Source organism: Arabidopsis thaliana, chromosome 5 (assembly GCF_000001735.4).
Source record: "Arabidopsis thaliana chromosome 5, partial sequence".
Classification (NCBI taxonomy): Eukaryota; Viridiplantae; Streptophyta; class Magnoliopsida; order Brassicales; family Brassicaceae; genus Arabidopsis; species Arabidopsis thaliana.
The window spans coordinates 13,733,017-13,755,395 of record NC_003076.8 but is presented as its reverse complement, the minus strand read 5'-3'; the positions used below and the strand labels follow the sequence as shown (position 1 = coordinate 13,755,395).

General features: G+C 34.1%; 2 protein-coding genes, 1 long non-coding RNA gene and 1 pseudogene across 5 annotated transcripts; 3 read left to right on the top strand and 1 right to left on the bottom strand.

The window, feature by feature from the left end:
• Window positions 1-1,828: 1,828 nt before the first annotated feature.
• On the top strand, window positions 1,829-5,896 carry AT5G35570 (O-fucosyltransferase family protein). The gene is made up of 9 exons (NM_122948.3): window positions 1,829-2,537; window positions 2,934-3,071; window positions 3,189-3,261; window positions 3,375-3,445; window positions 3,534-3,622; window positions 3,854-3,986; window positions 4,108-4,340; window positions 4,516-4,992; window positions 5,076-5,896. The coding sequence occupies exons 1-9, from the start codon at window positions 2,013-2,015 to the stop codon at window positions 5,293-5,295; spliced, it is 1,959 nt and encodes a 652-aa protein (NP_568528.2). The 5' UTR covers window positions 1,829-2,012; the 3' UTR covers window positions 5,296-5,896.
• A 1,181-nt stretch (window positions 5,897-7,077) lies between these two features.
• Window positions 7,078-13,324, top strand: AT5G35560 (DENN (AEX-3) domain-containing protein). 2 transcript variants are annotated; one of them, NM_001344110.1, is made up of 20 exons: window positions 7,078-7,346; window positions 7,919-8,222; window positions 8,313-8,504; window positions 8,583-8,666; window positions 9,109-9,168; window positions 9,342-9,386; window positions 9,486-9,685; window positions 9,892-10,046; window positions 10,125-10,257; window positions 10,609-10,735; window positions 10,817-11,014; window positions 11,121-11,210; window positions 11,522-11,584; window positions 11,689-11,763; window positions 11,844-11,894; window positions 11,977-12,054; window positions 12,252-12,386; window positions 12,500-12,607; window positions 12,703-12,768; window positions 12,870-13,324. In NM_001344110.1, the coding sequence occupies exons 2-20, from the start codon at window positions 7,932-7,934 to the stop codon at window positions 12,936-12,938; spliced, it is 2,220 nt and encodes a 739-aa protein (NP_001330572.1). In that variant the 5' UTR covers window positions 7,078-7,346; window positions 7,919-7,931; the 3' UTR covers window positions 12,939-13,324. The 2 variants fall into 2 exon arrangements, with proteins under 2 accessions (NP_001330572.1, NP_568527.2); NM_122947.4 differs by having other exon boundaries at window positions 9,892-10,257.
• A 674-nt stretch (window positions 13,325-13,998) lies between these two features.
• Window positions 13,999-14,250, bottom strand: AT5G05235. Its single transcript, NR_142820.1, has one exon. It is a non-coding gene; the product is annotated as an other RNA (long non-coding RNA).
• Window positions 14,251-14,693: 443 nt separating this feature from the next.
• On the top strand, window positions 14,694-19,151 carry AT5G35555 (annotated as a pseudogene; the record flags this gene model as incomplete). The annotated part of the gene is made up of 1 exon: window positions 14,694-19,151.
• Between the last annotated feature and the right edge of the window lie 3,228 nt (window positions 19,152-22,379).

Below are 22,379 nucleotides of genomic sequence, written 5' to 3'. Positions count from 1 at the left end.
AATGACCGTTTTTCCAATTATGCTAACAACTTTTGTTTGTCTCCCCGAAAAATTTCAATGCTATAGTCAAAATTGGTTAACGTGATTGGACGAAGAGTCAAATTTCTGAGGAAATATGGGAGTTATTGTTTTGAGTTTTGGTGTAAAACTCTGATTTGTTGTTTAGTAGAACGATTCTAAAGACTAAACAGTCATCTCTTGGAGTAGGGGTATAACTTTCCAAAATGTAATTTTTACCGTGAAAAATTCAAGTAGAAGAAGAAATAGAAGAAATAGGCAACAAGGCCAAGATGATGATCTCTTTGACCCACTTATCTATGATTTTCCGGATTGATCTTTCGATGAGTTGCTTTGAGAATTTCAGCATGATTGTTTGTTCCGAATATATAAAATTTATGTTATCTTGAATATGATCGTTTAGACTTACATATCTTCTCTTTATTCACTAGCAGAAAATTACCTTTAATGAAGTATTCATAAGATCTTTTTGTTTGATTTTCAGCATTTAGGAACAACAATATATTGTAAAAAATTTATACGTTTGTCGAAAAATCGTCGAAAATATTCCGAATTTCGACAAAAAATTTCCAATGATTTTTTATTGTTTCTTGACGAAATTCCATCAACATTTCGACAAAATATTTTTGACGATCAATTTCGTCTGGAATTTCCAACGCTTCGGTTGGTCAAAATATACTATGCTTTCTTGTAGTGATGAAACTAGAAGACTGTATTCATTTGAACAGCTTGGCAGCTGATACTCGTTTGGTTTTTCTTGTTGGTCCCAACTTGGCAAATCGGTACTATTTTCTTCGCCATTTGGTAAGATTCGTCGGAAAAACTTCCGGACTTTGGGTTCTGATGAATTTCAACAATGTTTTCTGTTAACAATTTTTTTACTATTTTTTGACAAAAAGTTTCCAACGAATTTTCACCGTTTGGGTAAAATAACCAAAACCCGAAAAACCATACTGGACCGAATCGAAATAAATGGTTTGGTTGAGTTATGATTTAGCATAAAACTCATTTGGTTTTAATTTTTATAAGTTTTTGGTTTATATTTGGTTTGGTTAAAACCGTAAAACCGAGTGTTTTTTATTTGTTTTTGACTAAAAATAAAAATAATTATATATATATATTGTCCAATCTATATTGTGTTTAATAATAGTATTAATAATTGTTTCTTTATTGGACTTATAATTATTGATCTTTTTTGTAATTTAAAAACCAAAAATTAATATTATTAATTTTTTTCTATATCTGAATTTTAATTTTTAAATTATATTTAACTTATTGGTGGATATATTATTTTATTATATTTTACTTTTATTTATGTATAAAACTTATAAATATATTTGTAAAAACATGGAATAACCGAAAAACCCGAAACTAAGATTCATATAATTTCAATTTTTATAAAACCGAAAAATCAGTAAAAACTATAAAACGGAACCGTAATCAAACCAAATTACAAAAGTTTTTATATGGTTTAAGTTTTTTTAAAATTGAAAAACCGTAAAACTAAAAAGGCGAATCGAGATCAAACTGAAATTCACAGTACGTCCACCCTAGTTTTTTCAACGAATTTCCGACATATTTCGTCCAGAATTTCCAACGCTTTTGTTTATGGTAATATGCTATAATTTCTTGTAGTATAGAAACTAGAGGAGTGTATTTATTTGAACAGCTTGACAGCTGATACTCGTTTAATTTCCCTTGGTCCCAACTCGACAAATTCGTACTATTCACATTTTTTTTTTGTTTATTCACCAATCCATAAGTGTACTATGTAATAACACAAATAATAATAAAAAAATTGTCGACACAAAATAAAACAGAGAAAAACAGTAAAAACACTAACAAAACGCAAAATCTCAGTTTCCCACTTGAAAGAGAGGAAACAACAAAACAATTCGATAAATTGAAAAATCAAAATTGAAGATAAACGCAAAAACCAATTCTTCGTCTTCTTCACAAAAAAGATAGCAACAATCGAAGAAGAAGAGCTTGAAATGGGCCACCACCACGACGGTGGCGATGGCGTACCTCAACATCACGTCAACAGTCCTCGATTTTCCGGTCCAATGACTCGTCGTGCTCAATCATTCAAACGCGGCGGTTCCGCTGGTAGTAGTAGCAATAATAATAATACTCACGTCGGTGTTAGTGGCGGTGATGGCAACAACAACAACAACACTTCCTCGACCTTGAGAGTTCATCACGAGATCGATCTACCGCTTAATTCACCTAGATCAGAGATTGTTTCTGGCTCTTCCGGTTCAGATCCGAGTGGTGGATTTGATTCTGCTCTCAATAGAAAACATCAGACTTATGGTCAGTTGCGAGAGAGAGTTGTGAAAGGCTTGTTGAGGAAGCCGATGGGATCTGTTGTCTCGGATTTTAGTTTGAGAGAGAGGAAGAAACTTGGTCATTGGATGTTTTTTGCGTTTTGTGGTGTTTGTTTGTTTTTGGGTGTTTTCAAGATTTGTGCTACTGGTTGGCTTGGATCTGCCATTGATGGTGCTGCTTCCGATCAGGTCTCTTTATTTCTGTTTATACTAGTGTTTAGTGTGTTAGAACATTTGTGGCTTCTTCTTGCTTGAGAAGGCCTTTGTTTTCTATGGTACTAGAACCTGCTTGATTAAGATAAAATCTTCACATTTCTAGTTCTAGTAGTGTTTGGAGTGTTGAACATTTGTGGCTTCTGTTTCTACAACTTGATAAATTGAGTTTTGATGTTGCTCATATGTGGATGTGTATCTAAGTTTCCACCTTGAGTTGTGTGTGTTTGGCTGCTTGATTAAGATCTTCTTCACATTCTGATGCTACTAATGTTTTCAAGTGTTAAACATTTGTGGCTTAGTTTCTATTTGGCTAAAGAAGATGGGAGAAGGAGATTAAATATCTGACATGGCTTTGGTAATTTCTTCTAGGATTTATCTATCCCCCGAGTAAATCTACTTGATCATAGCTCCCATGATTATATCTATAAAGATGGAGGGAATGATGTTGATCCTACTTTGGTTATGGTTGCTTCAGACGTGGTGGGTGATCAAAACAGTGTAGTTGAAGTAAGTCTTATCTCTGAGTATCAGATTTTCTTTCCATTGCTTCATTGGGCGCAAGCTTTAAATCATGAATCTTGCTCTAGTGCTTTCTACTGAAATCATGCTTTATTCTTCATTTAGTTTTCAGGTGTCTGGGCAAAACCTGAGAGTGGAAATTTCTCGCGGTGCATTGACAGTTCAAGGAGTCGCAAAAGTATGTGCTTGGCAAAATAAGTAGCAATTTGTTTGTTTTTTTGTTTCTTTTTCTATTTGTAGTTCTTGTTCTCTTCTATAAGTTCTTACCGTATGAGTATATATTGTCTGCAGAGTTGGGTGCTAATACGAATGGCTATCTTCTCATAAATGCTAATGGAGGACTAAACCAAATGAGATTTGGGGTCAGGCTTTTGTGTTTTTTCAATGCTTCTCAAGTTATTGTCTGTTTATAAGTTCTAGGCTGATGCGTTTAACTATTTTAGAATGCAGATATGTGATATGGTTGCAGTGGCTAAAATTATGAAGGCAACTTTGGTTCTTCCCTCACTTGATCACAGCTCATATTGGGCAGATGACAGGTTAGTTTCCTAACTTTATTATTCTCACATCCTTACTAAAGCACGTAACTTGTTAAGCACTCTGTAGATTTTACCTAATTAAAGAAGATTTGGTAGTTAAACAGATTGCATCTTTGTTCTTGGCATACTAAAGAAAAATATTTAAACCAGTACCATAGTCATGATAGGTGACTTTCAGTTCGTTTTACTATCTGCTCTTTAGCTTATTCCCTTATTACATCGTGTTTGTAGTGGCTTTAAGGATCTATTTGATTGGCAACACTTCATTGAGGAGTTGAAGGATGATATTCACATAGTTGAGATGCTGCCATCAGAATTAGCCGGAATCGAGCCTTTCGTTAAGACACCCATTTCGTGGTCTAAGGTCAAGATTGCTTTCTTGATATAGGGTTAATATAGCCATATTGGGGCCCTTGGTTCACTAGTATTTGCATACAGTTGTTTTCAAGAAGACCCTCAGTCAGTAATTTTTTTCTTTATTACAGGTTGGTTACTACAAGAAAGAGGTCCTTCCGTTGTTGAAACAGCATATCGTAATGTACTTAACTCACACTGATTCTCGGCTTGCTAACAACGACCTGCCTGATTCTGTACAAAAGCTTCGTTGCCGAGTAAATTATAGGGCGCTGAAATATTCAGCTCCAATAGAGGAACTGGGAAACGTTCTAGTTTCTAGAATGAGGCAGGACAGAGGTCCATACCTTGCTCTTCATTTAAGGCAAGTAGCTTTGTCTATTTTTCACATCATATTTATTTGACCTTGGGCCTTATGCAAGTTTATTTAGATAAATCTAGATGCAAGACCAGTTTGAATTAGTTTGGTGTTATCATGCAAATACTGAAATATCTCCCATCTAAAGTTTGGTCCATGACAAGTATATCATCTTCCACAGGTATGAGAAGGATATGCTGGCTTTCACAGGCTGCAGTCATAGTTTGACAGCTGAAGAAGACGAAGAATTACGACAGATGCGGTATGAGGTTAGTCACTGGAAGGAAAAAGAAATAAATGGAACAGAGAGAAGATTGCAAGGTGGTTGTCCGTTGACTCCAAGGGAAACCTCGCTTTTACTGAGGGCTTTGGAATTCCCATCCAGCTCCCGGATATACCTCGTAGCTGGTGAAGCATATGGAAATGGAAGCATGGATCCTCTCAACACAGACTTCCCCAACATTTTCTCACATTCAATTCTTGCCACCAAAGAAGAGCTGAGTCCTTTTAACAACCACCAGAATATGTTGGCTGGTTTAGATTATATCGTTGCACTTCAGAGTGAGGTATTTCTCTACACATATGATGGGAACATGGCAAAAGCAGTTCAAGGTCACAGGCGATTCGAAGACTTCAAGAAAACAATAAATCCAGACAAGTAAATGCTCCTCCCGAATACCCAACTCAACTAGTTTGTAGTAAATAGTTATCATTTTGGTCACATCTTCTTTTTCGATGCAGGATGAACTTTGTGAAACTTGTTGATGCATTAGATGAGGGAAGAATTTCATGGAAAAAGTTCAGTTCCAAAGTGAAAAAGCTACATAAAGACCGAAACGGAGCTCCATATAATAGAGAGTCGGGAGAGTTCCCGAAGCTGGAAGAGAGTTTCTACGCAAATCCTCTTCCCGGGTGTATTTGTGAGAATACAGAAGAAGAGGGTCTGATGCGACGTACATAAACATGGAGAGATGTCTCTAGTAATATTTTTTTAGTAGCCTGAGATTTACAGTTAGCAAAAAAGAAGAAGGGAATTGTGATTTTTTGGTGTCCTGAAGCTCGAGAGGGTGATGATTACCAAAGCTCAAGACTGAGAAACTGGTTTCAGAGACAGATTAGAAAACTACGGAGACAGTATCTTACTAGAATCGTTTACAAGGAAGAAACTCCGCTCAATTGTTACCGATAAAGCTCGGATTCAGCTATGCCATGGAGATTTGTTGAAGTGGATACACCGAATAGGATTCACATTGTTTGTAACACTCTACAATTGTCACTATTTTTTTATAACTCTAAACAACTTTTTGTTGTTCTTTTACACGCATTAATAACATAGAATATATATTGCTGCAGATATCTTATCCAGATGTTGATGAAAGGGATTTACAAGATGTAAATGCAAGACTGTGATACTACTGTTTGATCGAAAAACTGTTGTTGACTGTTTTGTTAAGCGATCATCAGATAGCCATAAAAATCTTAGTAGTTAGAAAAGTCACTATCGAGCCACCAATAAATGGGGATTCGTGGCTAAAATTCCACTGATTAGGCAACAAAAGTTTGGGGCTTTATAGCCACACCAAACCCTATACATATGTGGCAAGTGGTTCTGTAAACTCGGCAAATGGCCTCCTATATTTGGTGACCACATACTACGGACGTTCTCTAGTCGCTACTAGTATGTGACCAAATGGAAACTAGCTTGGTCATGCTTATATAGGTAGTAAATGTGGTAAAGGTCATGTGAATTCAATGCCTAATAGCCACAGATGATGACCAAATTATTATGAAACCGTTAACAATCCATGGCCAAATGAAAACTAGCTTGTTCATGAATATATTTTGATGGTCAAATATAACCACATTTTTAGTGGCTAATGACTATTAAGTAGCCACTAATAATATGTGACTATTTTTTTTGGTCAACATATTTTGATAGTAATTTGCCATTTGGAAAAAGGTTGAGAAAAACATAGTTTTTTGTGTTGCAATTGATTTGATAATCAATACTCTTTTGGTGATAAATGTCACTAGGTTGATGTATTACATATTTGCAATAAAATTTTAATTATATGAATACAAATTAATATATTCCAATGAAAAATAAAGATATATAAGTTCAAAGAAAAACAACCGAACCGATCTTCTAAAATACATGAATTGATCCTAAAATGTAGAACCAAAAATTTTGGAACCATACCAAAACTGAACTAAAATATTCGGGTACCCAAAAAATCTTAAATACCTATAAATATTAGTTTTTCTAGACCAAATAACCAATAATATCCAAAACTCTTAAAATATTTAGAAAGAAATCAAAAATAGTAAAACTTGAAATATCCAAAAAAAAATAGTGGATCACAAAATTTAGAACTGATAGAACCAGAACCAACCCATTTTTTTTTTTATGCCTATATAGATCTTAAATTCCAGAATTAAAAAACTAAAATCGAATGTAAATGAACCAAATATCCAAACATCTAGAGGATCCGTAGCGGGAATCTAAAATTATGAAATACATCCTCTAAAAAAATTTCAATAATTTATCAACTTATTCACATTTATAAAAATACAATATACTGTATCATTTTGATAAATTATCTACTTACTCAATGGACATCATGATTAATGAAAAGTTTAGGCCAAAAAAGAAAAAGAAAATTGAAAAGGGGCAAAACCGGTATTCTCAGAAAATTCCACATTATGTCATGATTGGTCTTAATAGTCTCACGACACAAAACGACAAACATTGTATTACAGAAGAAGAAGAAGATATTATTATTATGAAGAAGAAGAAAAAAGAAACTGACCATCTCTTCGTCTCTTTGTCTCTCTCTCGCTCGCAGCCTTTTTATTTCCTCAAACTTTTTTGAACCCACGAGGATCATCTTCCTCATCATCACATCACCATCTTCTTCGTCCTCCATAATAATAATCAACTTCTTCTCCTTTATTCCAAGTTCCGATTAGTTTCAGAGTTTTTCAATTGCTTGCTTAAGTTTCTTTGCGTAGGTGAGATCTTCATCTTCTTACCCTTTTGGTCTTATCTTATTTGTCTGATTACTCTCTGTTCTGTTTTTTTTTTTGTAATCCCAAAGTTACTTTGGTTTTTGTAGTTCCTTAAGCTTATCAGAGGTATCTTCAAATTCCTATATTTATTTGCTCTCTGAGAAGTTCTTGCAAGTAATGTTTCATTGTGTGATTTTGTTATTCTCTTTCTTCTGTTTACTGATTTGCGATCTAAATTTAGGGATTCTAACACTAAGAATTGAACAAATTGATCTAAGTTATAATCTCACTAACGTCGCTTTTGCAAATTATCTGATTTTTGTCTTGTCTGTTTGTACTAATTCTTAATCAAAATCCTTAAAAGGTTGATTTTTGGTTATGATTTATTGCTAGAGAGTGTCTCATTACCTACCTATCACTGTCTTGAAATACTTGAGGGAATTATATTTTCCTCAATTTGAGTTATGTATCTTCACTTATGGACCATATTGGTAAACTAATATAGATAAAGCATGATCCTTTACCAGTTTTTAATCAAGTGTGGTTGTTACTGATACTGTGTTATTGTCTTGTAGTGTTGAGTAAGTTATGGCCAAGAATGAGGAAGGAAGTAGTAGTCCGAGCTGGGGTGCTTCGTTTTTCATGCAGACTTCAGAAGATGTTGCAATGGCTTTTGCTGCTGCGGCTTCTGCGATAAACCCGCCAAGGCCGTCTGTTGTCTTTTCGTCGAAAGATGAAGGTAGCGATAGTCCTTTGGAGAGGTTACAGAGGCAGGTTTCGAAAGCGGTTAAGAACTTCTATGAAACTCCTAAGACCAAGAGTGTATTGTACAATCCTGAGGTTTTGACTAGCCAAAAGCGTCAATGGGCGAAATTTCAGGTGCAATATTTGGTCTGTGTTTAAGAATGAAGAATCAACTACGTTTCGATGTTACTATAGACACTTTTGTCACTAACTTATATCAAACAGGATCATAAACCATTAAAAGATCCATCAAGGCTTTTTGAAAGCGTTGTTGTGGTTGGACTTCATCCTAATTGTGATATTCAAGCACTTGAGAGGCAGTACATTGCTCGAAAATCTGAAGGCTCTTCGGGAAGATTGCGAAGTGCTCTTGTCTCTCAAAATCATTCCCGTGTAGAACCCAGTCTCGAACCACAGGTGAGGTATCCATATCATCTTTTATATATTTGTTCTCATCTGCAAGCTAGCAAGTCTAAGTATTTACTTTATATCCAGGTCTTACTTGTGTACCCTCCCGATAAGCAGCCTCCAATTAAATACAAGGATCTTCATTCATTTTGCTTTCCTGGAGGCATTGAGGTGCTTAATTCACTATTTCCTCATTTCCTACCTGTTTTGCTTCTCTGTTCTGTAATACATAACAAGTTTTCCGGTGCACTGTGGGTCAACCCGTTATGTCGTAACTAGTTTAGAATGTAGATGTTGACACTTCTAGAAAAGTTTCTTACAGTTCTGAGCTGAAATTTTCTCACAATGCATTGTCTAGTAATAGCGCATGGTGGTCATACTTTAAAATATATGTTGGTTCTCTACTTACTTCGCTAGTACATTGAGTTCACTCACTTTTAAAGCTCTTTAAAAGTGTTGGTAGTCTTTTTAATTCCAGTAGATTTCTCTCTATGTTTCTGTGCCTTTTACCCTTCATGATTTACTGTGTTTATCTGTAAAAACTATGTACTTCATACTCCCACTTTTTGCTTGTTATGTCTTTTAAGTTCTTAGTGGTAACTATTGGTTTCAGGTCCATGCTGTTGAGAGAACTCCTTCCATGAGCGAGTTGAGTGAGATTATTCTCAGTCAGGTACTTGCCTGATGTGGAGTGTAGATGTAAAAATTGATCTTTCTACTGGATTAAATTTTGTGATATTGGAAAAATATTGGGGATTAATCATTGTGTCAACTTTGATTCACAAAGCTAAAATTCATATACGATAACATACACTAATTTTAAAACCGGTGATACTAACTTTGCAGGAACATCTTAGACCAAGTGACCTTTCATTTGTATTTAGGTTACAGGTAAGCATCATTGTGGCCAAACTATCTCTTTTGCTTAAAACCTTTATTACATTGTAGCTTCTCTATTTGGATGAGTCATTTCTGTGATATTTTTCTCAGGTTGCTGATAATTCTACTTTGTATGGATGCTGCTTACTAGTGGAAGAAATAGTGAACAAACCGTCCAGATTGCTTTCCACGGTTTTGGACAAACAACCTGCTTGCTCATCATTAAGTCGCTATGTTATGACAACTCGCAGATGCTATTGCGTCCTTACCAGACTGCCGTTTTTTGAATTGCATTTTGGTGTATTAAATAGGTGTGTATCGATTCGCTTCTCAAATCTTGTTTGCCTTCATGCAATTCAGGTTATTCTAGTGTGACATAAACCGAATCTAGCATGGCACAAGTTTTATCATCCCACAAAAATATGTTTGACTTGTATATTTCAAAAAATGCTTTAATTCCTTGTTGCCATTTTCGCTTTTTGAAGTCGTGCTCACATTGATACTCCTTTTGATGTAGCATCTTCTTGGAAGAAAGACTAGAGCATTTGATGAGTGGCATCAGTTGTGCGTCTTTAGAACCCCCAACAGATTTCAGCAATGAAGATAGCTTAAATGATTCATCACCCCAACAAAGAGACTCTGGGGACACAAAAGAACAAACTGTTGAAGCAGGTTCCAAACTCCCTAAAGCTGACGAAATTTCAGATAATGGGACTTGTGAGGCTAATCAGAAAGCTGATGACTCTGCAGAGTCTATTGACCGTGTCACCAAAGCTGATGATTCCTTACCAATTATTAAGCAAGGCAGAGAAAGTTGTTTACCAGAGCCTGGCCCCCTTCTTCGGTGTCCTTATCTGGATGAGATCTCTGATTCTAGCACTAGGTACATCATCAAAATCTATTCTTCATCTATTTGGTCGCATAACAAGCAATCTCTTAACCTGTCTATTACTTAAATATGTGTAAAAATATACATCGAAAATATCACCCAATCTAGTTGAAGATTTTTGGATCGTCTTTCACCACACTTTATGGCCTAACCGTACTGATAACTTTACGATAATCTTGTTGATCGTGTTTGCAAAGTATTACCTGTATATTGAAAGAATCCTGTGAGCCGAAATCTTAATTATTGTGTATTAGTGGTTAGAGAAATTTTCGTATTGCTTTATGAGGGTTTGCATTTTTTTTTGTCTTTCATACTTCTGCAAAGCATATAACTTGCTTTTTGCAGCTTTCAGGCTGCTCCATGTGAGAGGAGGCATTCTAGGACCAGTGCAGATGATACTGAGACAGATGAAGCATCCTTTTCTGGTCAAGATGATACAAGTAGTAATTTTGATATCCTTGAGTGGGCAAAGGTTTGTCTACTTTGCTTTCTTGGAAGTTTCCTATGTTGTGTATGCCGCTCCTAACGCTCTAACTTAATAAATCTCTATCAGTCCAAAAAAAATGGGTCGTTGCAAATATTATGTGAGTATTACCAATTAAAATGCCCGGCAAGAGGTTCAACTATTACATTTCATCCTTTGGAGCATCTTCATCCGGTTGAATATCATAGACCTAATGAAGTGGCATTGCATACTCCTGGATCAGCAATTGATCTAAGATCATGCAGCACTAGTCTAGAACTCGCGGAGGTATCAACCCAATTGTATCTGACAATCATATATTTTTGCTGCATTTCATAACATCTGGAAACCTATATATGACTTTCCCAAAACTCTTATCTTCCTTGGTCTTCAGGCACACACAACACTCATGGCTGAGGAAGAAGCAGCTGCATTATCAACATGGGCTGTTGCCTCCTTATGTGGATCACTGCGGCTTGACAATGTAATTTCTTGCTTTTCATATTTTCTTTTCTTTGCGGTTTCTGTGATTCTGATTCATATGCACAAAATAGAAATATAAAAACACAATCATATTTAATGATCTCCAAGTAATCTAATATTCCGTTTTTTCGGTGGTCTCTTATCGTCTCCATAAGTGTTATATGCTGGAACTATGTGGACGCGAGTTTCAGTGTTTTTATGATAATGTTAATGCATTCTTTCTCTGGTTACTGTGATTGATTTTCTACTAATACTACTTCCTACATTTGGATAGATTTACCTTAAATTCTGATATTCCTCTTTTCTTTGCAGGTCTTGATGATACTAGCAGGAGCACTGCTTGAGAAACAGATTGTATTTGTTTGCTCTAATTTGGTAAAGCACACACTCTGTGACATCATCTATTGAGTCTACTATTTTTTAATCTTCAAATATTGCATGTTCCTATTTAACAGAACATAATTATGTGAACTACATAGGGAATCTTAGCAGCATCAGTTTTATCAATTATCCCAGTAATCCGTCCCTTTCGGTGGCAGAGCCTTTTAATGCCGGTATGATCCTTTCTCTGTCTGGTGTTCACTGAAGATCCTTAAGTAACCCATGTAGGATAATGGCTGGCCTTGATTTTCAGGTTTTGCCAGATGATATGCTGGAATTTTTGGATGCCCCAGTCCCTTACATAGTGAGTTTGTGAACATGAATCCTACGTTATACGATACGTATCATAATTATTTATGTTGCTTAGCATGCGATGCTCATTCTAGGTTGGGGTGAAGAACAAAACTAGCGAAGTTCAGTCGAAACTAACAAATGTTATCGTCGTGGATATTCTAAAGAACCAGGTCAATTTCTGCCTTTGCTCTCAATATCTTTTGGTAATGATCTTTTATGGTCTCTTCTGAAAAGCAAAGTATCTTTCTTAGCAGTCACATATTTGGTAACAAAGCTCCATATATCTTCATGATTTATTGATAGCACTACCTTGGACAATTACTAGGGCCTGCACATTTTCACGGTCTATATTCTAATGACATTTCAGGTTAAGTCACCAAGTATGCCCCAGCTGCCTCAGTATCGAGACTTATATAATGCGCTAAGTCCTTATCACTCAAAGCTCGTCGGAGAAAGCTACCTAGCAAAGAAAAGACCAGTGTATGAATGTACTGATGTGCAGGTCTCTGACGCTCTCTCTATGTCTATTTTTTTAAAATCTTTGCTCTAGAGATTTGCTATGTAACGTGCTATTCCTAACCACCCATGTCGTCAATTGTGTTTGATTATCCAAAGGTGGATGCTGCAAAAGGCTTCATGGATGTCCTAAGGTCGTACCTTGATTCTCTTTGCTCTAATCTGCAGTCACACACCATAACAAATGTGCAATCCAACAACGATAAGGTTTTTTATCTCCCAGTCCTTAGTTTTAGAATAGAGAAATGTGTTTTGCTATCCTCTTTTAGATATGTTAAGCTTGATATTGTTCTCTCTTTCAGGTATCACTTCTCCTAAAGGAAAGTTTCATCGACTCCTTTCCCAGTCGTCAGCGCCCGTTCATGAAGGTGAGAGCCCTTTGCATTCTCATTGGATGCTTCGTAGTCAAATAGTTTCCGTAAAGACTAGACTTTACTGACATACCGCTTTTCTGTTATGATGCGAACAGCTATTTGTGGATACACAACTCTTCTCTGTACATACAGATCTCGTTCTTTCCTTTATCCAGAAGCTATAGGATGACTACATGTATACGTAAAACAAGTCTTGGTGGTGGAAACACAATACCTCGCGATGAAAGTGCCATCGATTCTGTATTTGTAACTTACTGTTTGAGAATGTTGTCTATGGAAAAAAAGACTTCCATAGATGAGGGTTTGATACAGAGAACCATCATTTCTTTGTATCCTCCAACCGCAAACACAGTTGGTGTTTTAACTCTTAAGCCAAAAGATCTTTTATTTGTGCATAAGATAGAGATGTTGAAACACTATTTACATACACCAATTTGTGCAAAGAATGGTGCAACGTTTCATATATTACAAGATGATAACATAGGCAGAGTAACGTTTTTAAAAGTTCAAATTCATAGGTGGCAGTTTTTGTAAACTTTGCTAATATTTTGGCCATAATATAATATGTAAGCAATAAGGCATGATATAAATTGTTTAGAGCATAATCTAAAGTACAGACACCAAAGTGATAATTAAGAAGAATAAAATGGTGATGATTCAAACGAAAATCACCGGTTTTAATTTTGTCTGTATCTCTTGAAAAAACATTCATTTTTTTTTTCTAATTTTTTTCTGTTTATCAAAAATGTATTCATCTACTCTAGGTTAGGTGGATTAAACGTGGTAAAAAGAAAATTCAGTATGGTGTAAATAATTTTGTTAAATATTTTGGTCTTGGGTAGGAAAAAAAATAAAATTTGACAATATGTGAAATATAATTTACTTCTGATGTTACTCTTGATGGGAAAAAAATGAGAAAGATTTTCTTTATTTTATTTTCAAATGATATGTACCTTCCATCCACGATGAACAATGTATTATTATTTTTGGACTTAGACTTCATTCGGTTCATCAATATAATATATTTAATAAAAGAAATATTTTGTAGTTGAAAAAATGTTCAATCAGTTTGGTTTTATCTTTTACAATTAGAATTAAGTTTCTCTGAGTCTTTTACACAACTCTATAAATAGAGATTGTAATCACCTATGTAAACCACCTTTGATTTTGATAATAAGAAAACCCAAAAAAAGAGGCAATCTAAATTGCCCAAAGATCTTGTCTTTGTGTAGGACCTTAAGGAGGACTCTCACCTTATTCCATTTGCAATTTTCTTCGTTTTGTTCCGTGGTTCTCGTGTTCTCTCTCTCCATTCGTGAAACAGAGCCCACGTCTTCATCACGCTTCTCTCTATTAAGCTTTCAAAACATCTCTTCATCGCCACTATTGTTTTATAGCTTCTGCTCCGCATCAATAAATGAGGAAGATTTTTATTTTTGGAATCTTCATTTTTTCAACATCCCCAATGCACAATGTAATTATTTTTGGAATTTATTGCAGATATAACCGGTTATTGATGTTGGTTATTTCCGGTTATAGATGTTGGTTTAATCTTAAGTATATAAGTTGAGTTAATGACATTGTAAATGATTAAGTTGTTAACATTCTGTTTTACTCAATAATGAAAGTTTGTTAGCTTCTTCACTCTCTTCTCCGATTTACTTATCCGGTACATTGTACCTTCAATATGGTATCAGAGCACAATAACATTCCGCGATCATTGTGTTCATCGGAAGAGAGCTTTGTTCTTTGTGTTACGTTTTCTTCTTCGATTCTTTGAAGTTTCTGATTCCGATTATCCGGAATTTTCCGTTCTGTTTCATTTTTTCTTTCATTTTGACCTTAACGTTGACGATTCTCGTTTTCGATTCATCAAATTCGTCACGTTTTCTTTGTAATTTCTCATTCTTACACTGAGAATGGGATCTTATGTACCTCAATCTACTATTCGGGTGACTCGTCCTCCGATCAACAACAATGGTGATCAATTTCGTTATCCAGCTGATCAATATGAGAATCCTTACTATCTTCATAGTGCGGATCACGCTGGACTCATTCTTGTATCAGATCGACTAACGACTGCTTCTGATTTTCATTCTGGCATCGATCGATCTTGATGGCTTTAAATGTTAGAAACAAGTTGGGATTCATAAACGGTACGATTTCTAAACCACCAAAAGATCATAGAGACTTTGGTGCTTGGTCTAGATGCAATGACATTGTTAGTACTTGGTTAATGAATTTGGTTGATAAGAAGATAGGTGAGAGTTTGCTTTTTATAAAAGATGAAAGACAGAATTCTGTGAAACCATCTACTCGGATTGATAATGTGTCTTTTCAGAGTGTTGCTCCCATGATGAATGATGTAGAGAATGCATATATTGCAACTTATAATACTGTCAAAGCAAGTGAGAAACCGATTTGTTCTCACTGTGGGAAAGTAGGACATACGGTTCAGAAATGTTACAAGGTTCATGGTTATCCACCAGACATGAAAATAGGCAATCAAGGATATACTTACAAGGTTAATCCACAGTTACAAGTTCAACCTAGGATACAGATGATGCCGAGTCAGCCAAGGATGCAATTTCCTAATCAGATGCAAATGAAGCCATATGCTAACTCAATGCAGAAAGCTAATGATGTGGCTCATGTTTACACCGAGAATTGTGCTTATCTGTCTGAAGGCTACTCTTTTAATCTTATGATGGTTCCTTATGGTTCATATGGTTCTAATATTCAACAGATGCCTCATGTCACACAAGGTGGAAACAATTTAAGTCTACAAGATTTTACTCCACAACAGATAGAACAAATGATTTCACAATTTCAAGCTCAAGTTCAAGTTCAAGAGCCTGAAGCTTCTTCGGGTAATCCTAGTCCAACATCTACAGTCTCAGAACATGGTCTTATGGCTCTTACTTCTACTTCTGGTACTATAATTCCCTTTCCTTCTACTAGCCTTAAATATGAGAATAATAATCTCACTTTTCAAAATCATATACTTTCAACTCTTGAAACATTTCTATCGCATAATTCTCGGATTATAGATAGTGGAGCTTCTAGTCACGTTTGTTCAGACTTAGTAATGTTTAGGGAATTAAAGCCTGTTTCTGGAGTTACTATTACTGTTACCAAATGGTACTAGGGTCTCTATCACTCATACAAGCACTGTGCATATAACTCATAAGTTGATTTTGCATAATGTTTTGCATGTTCCTGATTTTAAATTCAATTTGATTAAAACTTTGGCATGTTCAGCTCATTTCTATGTTTCTTGTTGTTTAATTCAGGAACTTTCTCAGGGCTTGATGATTGGGAGGGGTAAACTATATCACAATCTTTACATTCTCGAGACAGGAAATAAATCCCTCTCTACATCAATACCTGAAGCTTGTTCTTTTACTGGATCTGTTCTTGATGATGGCAATTTGTGGCACCAGGGTTTAGGTCATCCATCATCGCCTATCTTACAAAAACTTGTTAGTCATATTCCTTCTTTAAAGTCATTTCATTGTGATGTTTCTTCTTGTAAAATCTGTCATTTAGCTAAACAGAAAAGGCTAGCTTATGTGTCTCATGATAATCTAGCTGAAAAACTATTTGATCTTGTTTATTTAGATATATGGGGTCCTTTTAGTATTGAATCAATTGAAGGTTTTAGATATTTTCTTACCTTAGTTGATGATTGTACTTGTTTAGTTGATGGACTACTTGGATATACATGTTGAGAAATAAAAGTGATGTGTCTAGTGTTTTCCTGCATTTCTGAAACTTGTTTCTACACAATTTAATACAAAAGTTAAAGCAATTCTTTCTGAGAACGCGCCTGAATTAGCATTCACTGAATTGATTAAAGAACAAGGCATGATTCATTACTTTTCATGTGCTTATACTCCTCAACAGAATTCTGTTGTTGAGAGAAAGCATCAGCATTTGCTTAATGTAGCTAGGGCATTACTCTTTCAATCTAAAGTTCCTATGCAATACTGGAGTGATTGTGTAATCACTGCAACTTTCTTGATAAATCGTTTGTCTTCACCATTGCTTAACAACATATCACCTTATGAACTTCTACTTAAAAGGAAACCTGATTACAGTTTATTAAAGAATTTTGGTTGTCTCTGTTATGTTTCTACGAATTTACATGAAAGAAATAAGTTTTCTTCTCGTCCTAAACCCTTTATTTTCTTAGGATATCCTTCTGGATATAAAGGTTATAAGGTTTTAGGCTTGGAATCTCACACTATTTCTGTTTCTCGTAATGTGATCTTTAAAGAGACTGATTTTCCTTTTAAAATTAGTGAACTTCTTTCTAAAGTTGTTGATGTGTTTTTGAATACTATCTTGCCTTTACCTGCTCCATTAGATTTTGTTGACTCATTGCCATTAATAGATGAAGATACATTGATTCCTACTGCACCATCATCATCATCATCATCATCATCATCATCATCATCATCATCATCATCATCATCATCATCTGCATCATCATCATCATCATCTATATTAGTCCCTAGTACGGTTAATCATAATAAAGAAGCATTAGGAACAGACCTTAATACTGTACCCATTACTAGGTCTAAACGAACTACTAGAGCTCCTGGTTATCTTTCTGAATATCATTGCTCATTAGTTCCTTTTACTTCTAATCTACCACCTACAAATACTATTCCCTCTGAGACTTTATTATCTGTTACACTTCGTGAAGCACCATCACCTAAAAAGACTACACCATATCCCATTTCATCCGTCGTCTCTTATGATACGTATACACCTCTTTTTCAATCCTATATCTTTGCTTCTAATGCTGAGATAGAGCCAAAGACGTTTTCACCGGCTATGAAATCCGAAAAATGGACTAAGGCTGCTAATGAAGAGCTTCATGCTCTTGAACAGAACAAGAATTGGATGGTTGAATCATTACCTGAAGGGAAGAATGTTGTTGGCTATAAATGGGTGTTTACCATTAAATACAACCCTGATGGAACAATTGAACGCTACAAAGCAAGATTGGTAGCACAAGGATTCACTCAACAGGAAAGTATTGATTACTTGGACACTTTCTCACTTGTTGCTAAATTGACTAGTGTAAAGATGATACTTGGTCTTGCTGCTGCAACGGGATGGACTCTAACACAAATGGATGTGTCCAATGCATTCTTGCATGGAGAGCTTATTGAGATCTTCAAGAGTATTCCTCAAGGATACACCCCACCTGCAGGTGTATCTCTTCCCCCTAATCCGGTATGTCGATTACTGAAATCCTTATATGGCCTTAAACAAGCTTCACGTCAATGGTATAAAAGATTGTCATCAGTTCTTCTTGGTGCAAACTTCATCCAAATTCCTGCTGACAACACTTTATTCATCAAGTTTACTTCTGCATCTTTTGTGGCAGCTTTGGTTTATGTTGATGATATCATGATTGCAAGTAATGATGATAAGGCTGTGGAAGAACTTAAAGCTTTGTTAAGGTCTGAGTTTAAGATTAAGGATCTTGGTCCTGCTAGATTTTTCCTTGGATTAGAAATTTCAAGATTTTCACAAGGGACTTCAGTCTGTCAGAGGAAATATGCTCAGAACTTGTTGGAGGATGCAAGATTACTTGGATGCAAACCAAGTTTGATACCTATGGATCCGAATCTGCATTTGGTTAAAGATATGGAACTCTATTACCAAATCCAACTACTTATAGGGAACTCATTGGTCGACTGCTTTATCTCACTATTACAAGACCAGATATAACATTTGCGGTTCATCAACTGAGTCAGTTCATTTCAGCTCCTACTGATATTCATCTTCAAGCAGCTCATAAGGTTCTCCGATATATCAAGACGAATCCAGGTCAAGGATTGATGTTCTCTGCAAATGTTGAATTGTGTTTGAATGCATTCTCTGATGCAGATTGGGAAGCTTGCAAAGATACTAGACGTTCAGTATCAGGCTTCTGTGTTTATTTAGGTACTTCACTCATCTCTTGGAAGTCTAAGAAACAGGCAGTTGCTAGTCGAAGTAGTGCTGAGTCTGAGTACATGGCTATGGCACAAGCTACTTGTGAAGTGATTTGGCTACAGTAGTTGCTCAAGGATCTGTATATTCAAGTTACTTGTCCTGCAAAATTATTTTGTGACAATAAGTCTGCTCTACACATCTCGATGAATCCGGTCTTCCACGAGAGAACTAAGCACATTGAGATCGATTGTCACACGGTAAGGGATCAAATTAAAGCTGGAAATCTCAAAGCCTTACATGTTCCGACTGAGAATCAGCATGCTGACATTCTTACAAAGTCTTTACATCCAGGTCCTTTCCACCATCTTCTGAAGCAAATGTCGTTGTCAAATCTCTACCTTCCAAACGAGACATTTAAAAGATAGAGATTTGAGGGGGTATATTGCAGATATAACCGGTTATTGATGTTGGTTATTTCTGGTTATAGATGTTGGTTTAATCTTAAGTATATAAGTTGAGTTAATAAAATTGTAAATGATTAAGTTGTTAACATTCTATTTTACTCTTTGTTAGCTTCTTCACTATCTTCTCCGATTTACTTCTCCGGTACACCGCATCTTCAATAGAATTAAACATGAGAAAAGTAATATTTTGTACACATAGTCCACAAGACCCACATAAATGAATGAACCGTTGCATTTTAATCTCCCCATTCAACACCATAATTTCCAACCTATTTGATTGTATTAATGAAAATTAACCTTCTTTAAAATGTCTCAAGACATATACTTTTTTCAACATAAACTTTCCATATTAATGTTGCAACTCAAAGAGCTGATGATGATGATGATAAAAATTCAATTCAAAAAGCAAGCTGATCTGATACAATTCTAAACCAATGTTATTCAATAATTTTTCTTTTTGGGTATTTTCTTAACTTAATTGAAAAAGAAAATTGGTTCAAAATGAAAGAACTTGAATCTTTGCTTATAGTTTTCTTCCTCTCTACGAATGTGACCTAGAATAATATTATAACCAAGATAATTATAATCTTGTGACCTTGTTGTAGATTATTAGACTATTATAAGGTTGTTGATGAATATGAGAATAAAATGATGATACAAAATATATTTTTGACTTTAAACATAATGATTTTTTTATCTTTAATTAAATTAATAAAAAATTAAATATTATATATTCGATTTACAATATTTTTATAAAATGGTTTGATGTTTTCGATTAACCTAATATGATTTTAAAAATCGCTTATGCGTAACTATTCCTAATTCCATGCAATCTAATAAAGAAGTTTTATTTGATTTAACAAAATCAATTAATACCCTAAAAACACTACAAATCTCTGCTGTGCTGACACCTCAGCTTTTTCAGTTAACCACAGCTTGACACCTCTGCAAAATGAATAGCTAATCAAAACATTTCGATTAATACACCTCATTTACATTGACCAATAAAAACTTATTATTTTTCCATGTCATCCCATCAACTAAACTAAAATTAGACATGGGCCTAGCCCAACTAAACTACTTTCAAAACTAAAATCTATATAAAAACATGGGCCTAAACATCTTTATTTAGAAAACTTAGGCCTAGGCAAATAAACCGATCTAAATGTACAAAACCGAAACCGATGCAAAAAATTGAATCGACCCGAACCAAGAATTTGAAAATAACCGAATGGATATTAAATTCTACTAGGTTTTAACCCGCGATACACCGCGGGACTATTTTGTTCTTTTAAAAATAAAAATTTAATTTGTTTAGTCGATTATATATATATATGATTTAATATTTTGTATTTTCTGAATGTATAACTCTTATATCTGTATAATATTTAGTATACAATTACTATGTTTGACTTTTACTGTTTAAAATATAGGAACAATAATGTACAGTTCATTGCGTTAAAATCTAGATTACAACTACATAATTTAAATTTTAATTATATTTTTATTTTTTTAATTTTTTTTTGTTTTGTTTAGTATTTAAGATAATATAATTATATTTTGATTGTTATATCTATGACTTCACACGTGATATACCGTTTCGTATTACTATCGACCCAAACTCGTCCTACCATCTAATCTCGTTCAGTGAAACTAAACATATCTATTGGATTTCACCCGTGCTATACCGTCTCCTTTTTATGGAGATAATAGATTTTAATCCGCGGTACACCGCGATGACAATTTATATTTTAAAGTTAGTATATATAAAATTTGCAAATTGTATCTATCTATAAAATATTTTTATTTTATAATTTACAATTGTTATTAAGTAACATCCTGCCAAACCCGTCCCGCCAAACCCGTCCCGTAAAAAAGCCATTATTTTATTAATGTTAATCTTATTTATGATATGTTTATGAATCATTGTCTAAATATTTTAGTCGATGTGGGACATTGAACTCACACATTTTTCGCCAATTGGTTAATATATATTCATTTTTAAAATTTTGAATCACAAAATATGACAGAAAGAATTGAAATTTTTTAAACTCTATATATTATATAGTGATGTTAAAAAATTATGATATATTAAACTTTTTATAATTTTAAATTTTAATAATGTTTTACAAATTTTAAATATTTAAATAATAATATTTAATTTTTTTATATTTTGAGCCTTTTAGGTAATGACATAATAACTCTAAAAGCAAGGATTTAGAAGATTTAAATCTTTAATTAAATATTTCATTCCTAAATAATTAATGTCAGTGTCATGAGATTGTAAATAAGTTCAAATACATGATTTATTTATTTAAACAAAAAATGTTTAGTAAGAATAATATTTGTTTTAACAAAAAACTTTGTTTTAAAATATATTGTTAACAAATATGTTTATGCTAATTTTAAGGGATTGAATTGAAGTTTGTTTGGATTAAATTTGATTGATAATGTGGTTGACAATTTAAATCAAGAATTTATAGTAAAATTAATTATTTTGGAGAAAAGATTTAATGTTAATGGCATTGAGTTGTAAATAAGTCCAAATCCAGGATTTATTTGTTAAAATGGCTACAAAAAATGTATATGTAGATATTACTTTTTTCGTTTAGTATTTGATTTTACACATTTTTACTAAGTAAAATGGCAATATTTTCTAAGATTTGGCAACTTTATGCCGTTGTTAACCTTTTTCTTAAAACTTCCTGTTTATTTCGTCGTGTATAAATTCTATCAAAAATTACTTAAGTGGCCATTTTATTTATTTTGTCATGTATGATGAATTCTATAAAACTTTGTTAGTAATGGCTATAATAGTATTAATAGTCCATTTCGATACCCGAGATCAGCTTTCAACAATGGCTATAATAATAACCCATTTTGATACCCGAGACCAGCTTTCAACAATGGCTATAATAATAACCCATTTCTTATGGTGAACAATTTGATTGATAATCATACAAATTCATGGGATATGGATTTGATAAATATTTTATGATGATAAAATGTATTGTTTTTAAAGATTACTTCATTTTTAGTTATTTGTATCATTTTGAATCTTACTCAATTTGACGATTACTTCATTTTTAATACTTGAAGAATGTAGTTACTTATGTTAGAGTCCAAATCCAGGATTTATTTGCTAAAATGGCTGCAAAAATGTATATGTAGATAACAGAAACCGAA

Bases quoted from the DNA above. Each gene is read 5' to 3' on its own strand.
- AT5G35570 (NM_122948.3), top strand. From the start codon at position 2,013: ATGGGCCACCACCACGACGGTGGCGATGGCGTACCTCAACATCACGTC. The intron at 2,538-2,933 runs GTCTCTTTATTT...AATTTCTTCTAG, and splicing joins ATGGTGCTGCTTCCGATCAG to GATTTATCTATCCCCCGAGT. The intron at 4,993-5,075 runs GTAAATGCTCCT...TTTTCGATGCAG, and splicing joins AAAACAATAAATCCAGACAA to GATGAACTTTGTGAAACTTG.
- AT5G35560 (NM_122947.4), top strand. From the start codon at position 7,932: ATGGCCAAGAATGAGGAAGGAAGTAGTAGTCCGAGCTGGGGTGCTTCG. The intron at 9,686-9,891 runs GTGTGTATCGAT...CTTTTGATGTAG, and splicing joins CATTTTGGTGTATTAAATAG to CATCTTCTTGGAAGAAAGAC. The intron at 11,895-11,976 runs GTGAGTTTGTGA...TGCTCATTCTAG, and splicing joins ATGCCCCAGTCCCTTACATA to GTTGGGGTGAAGAACAAAAC.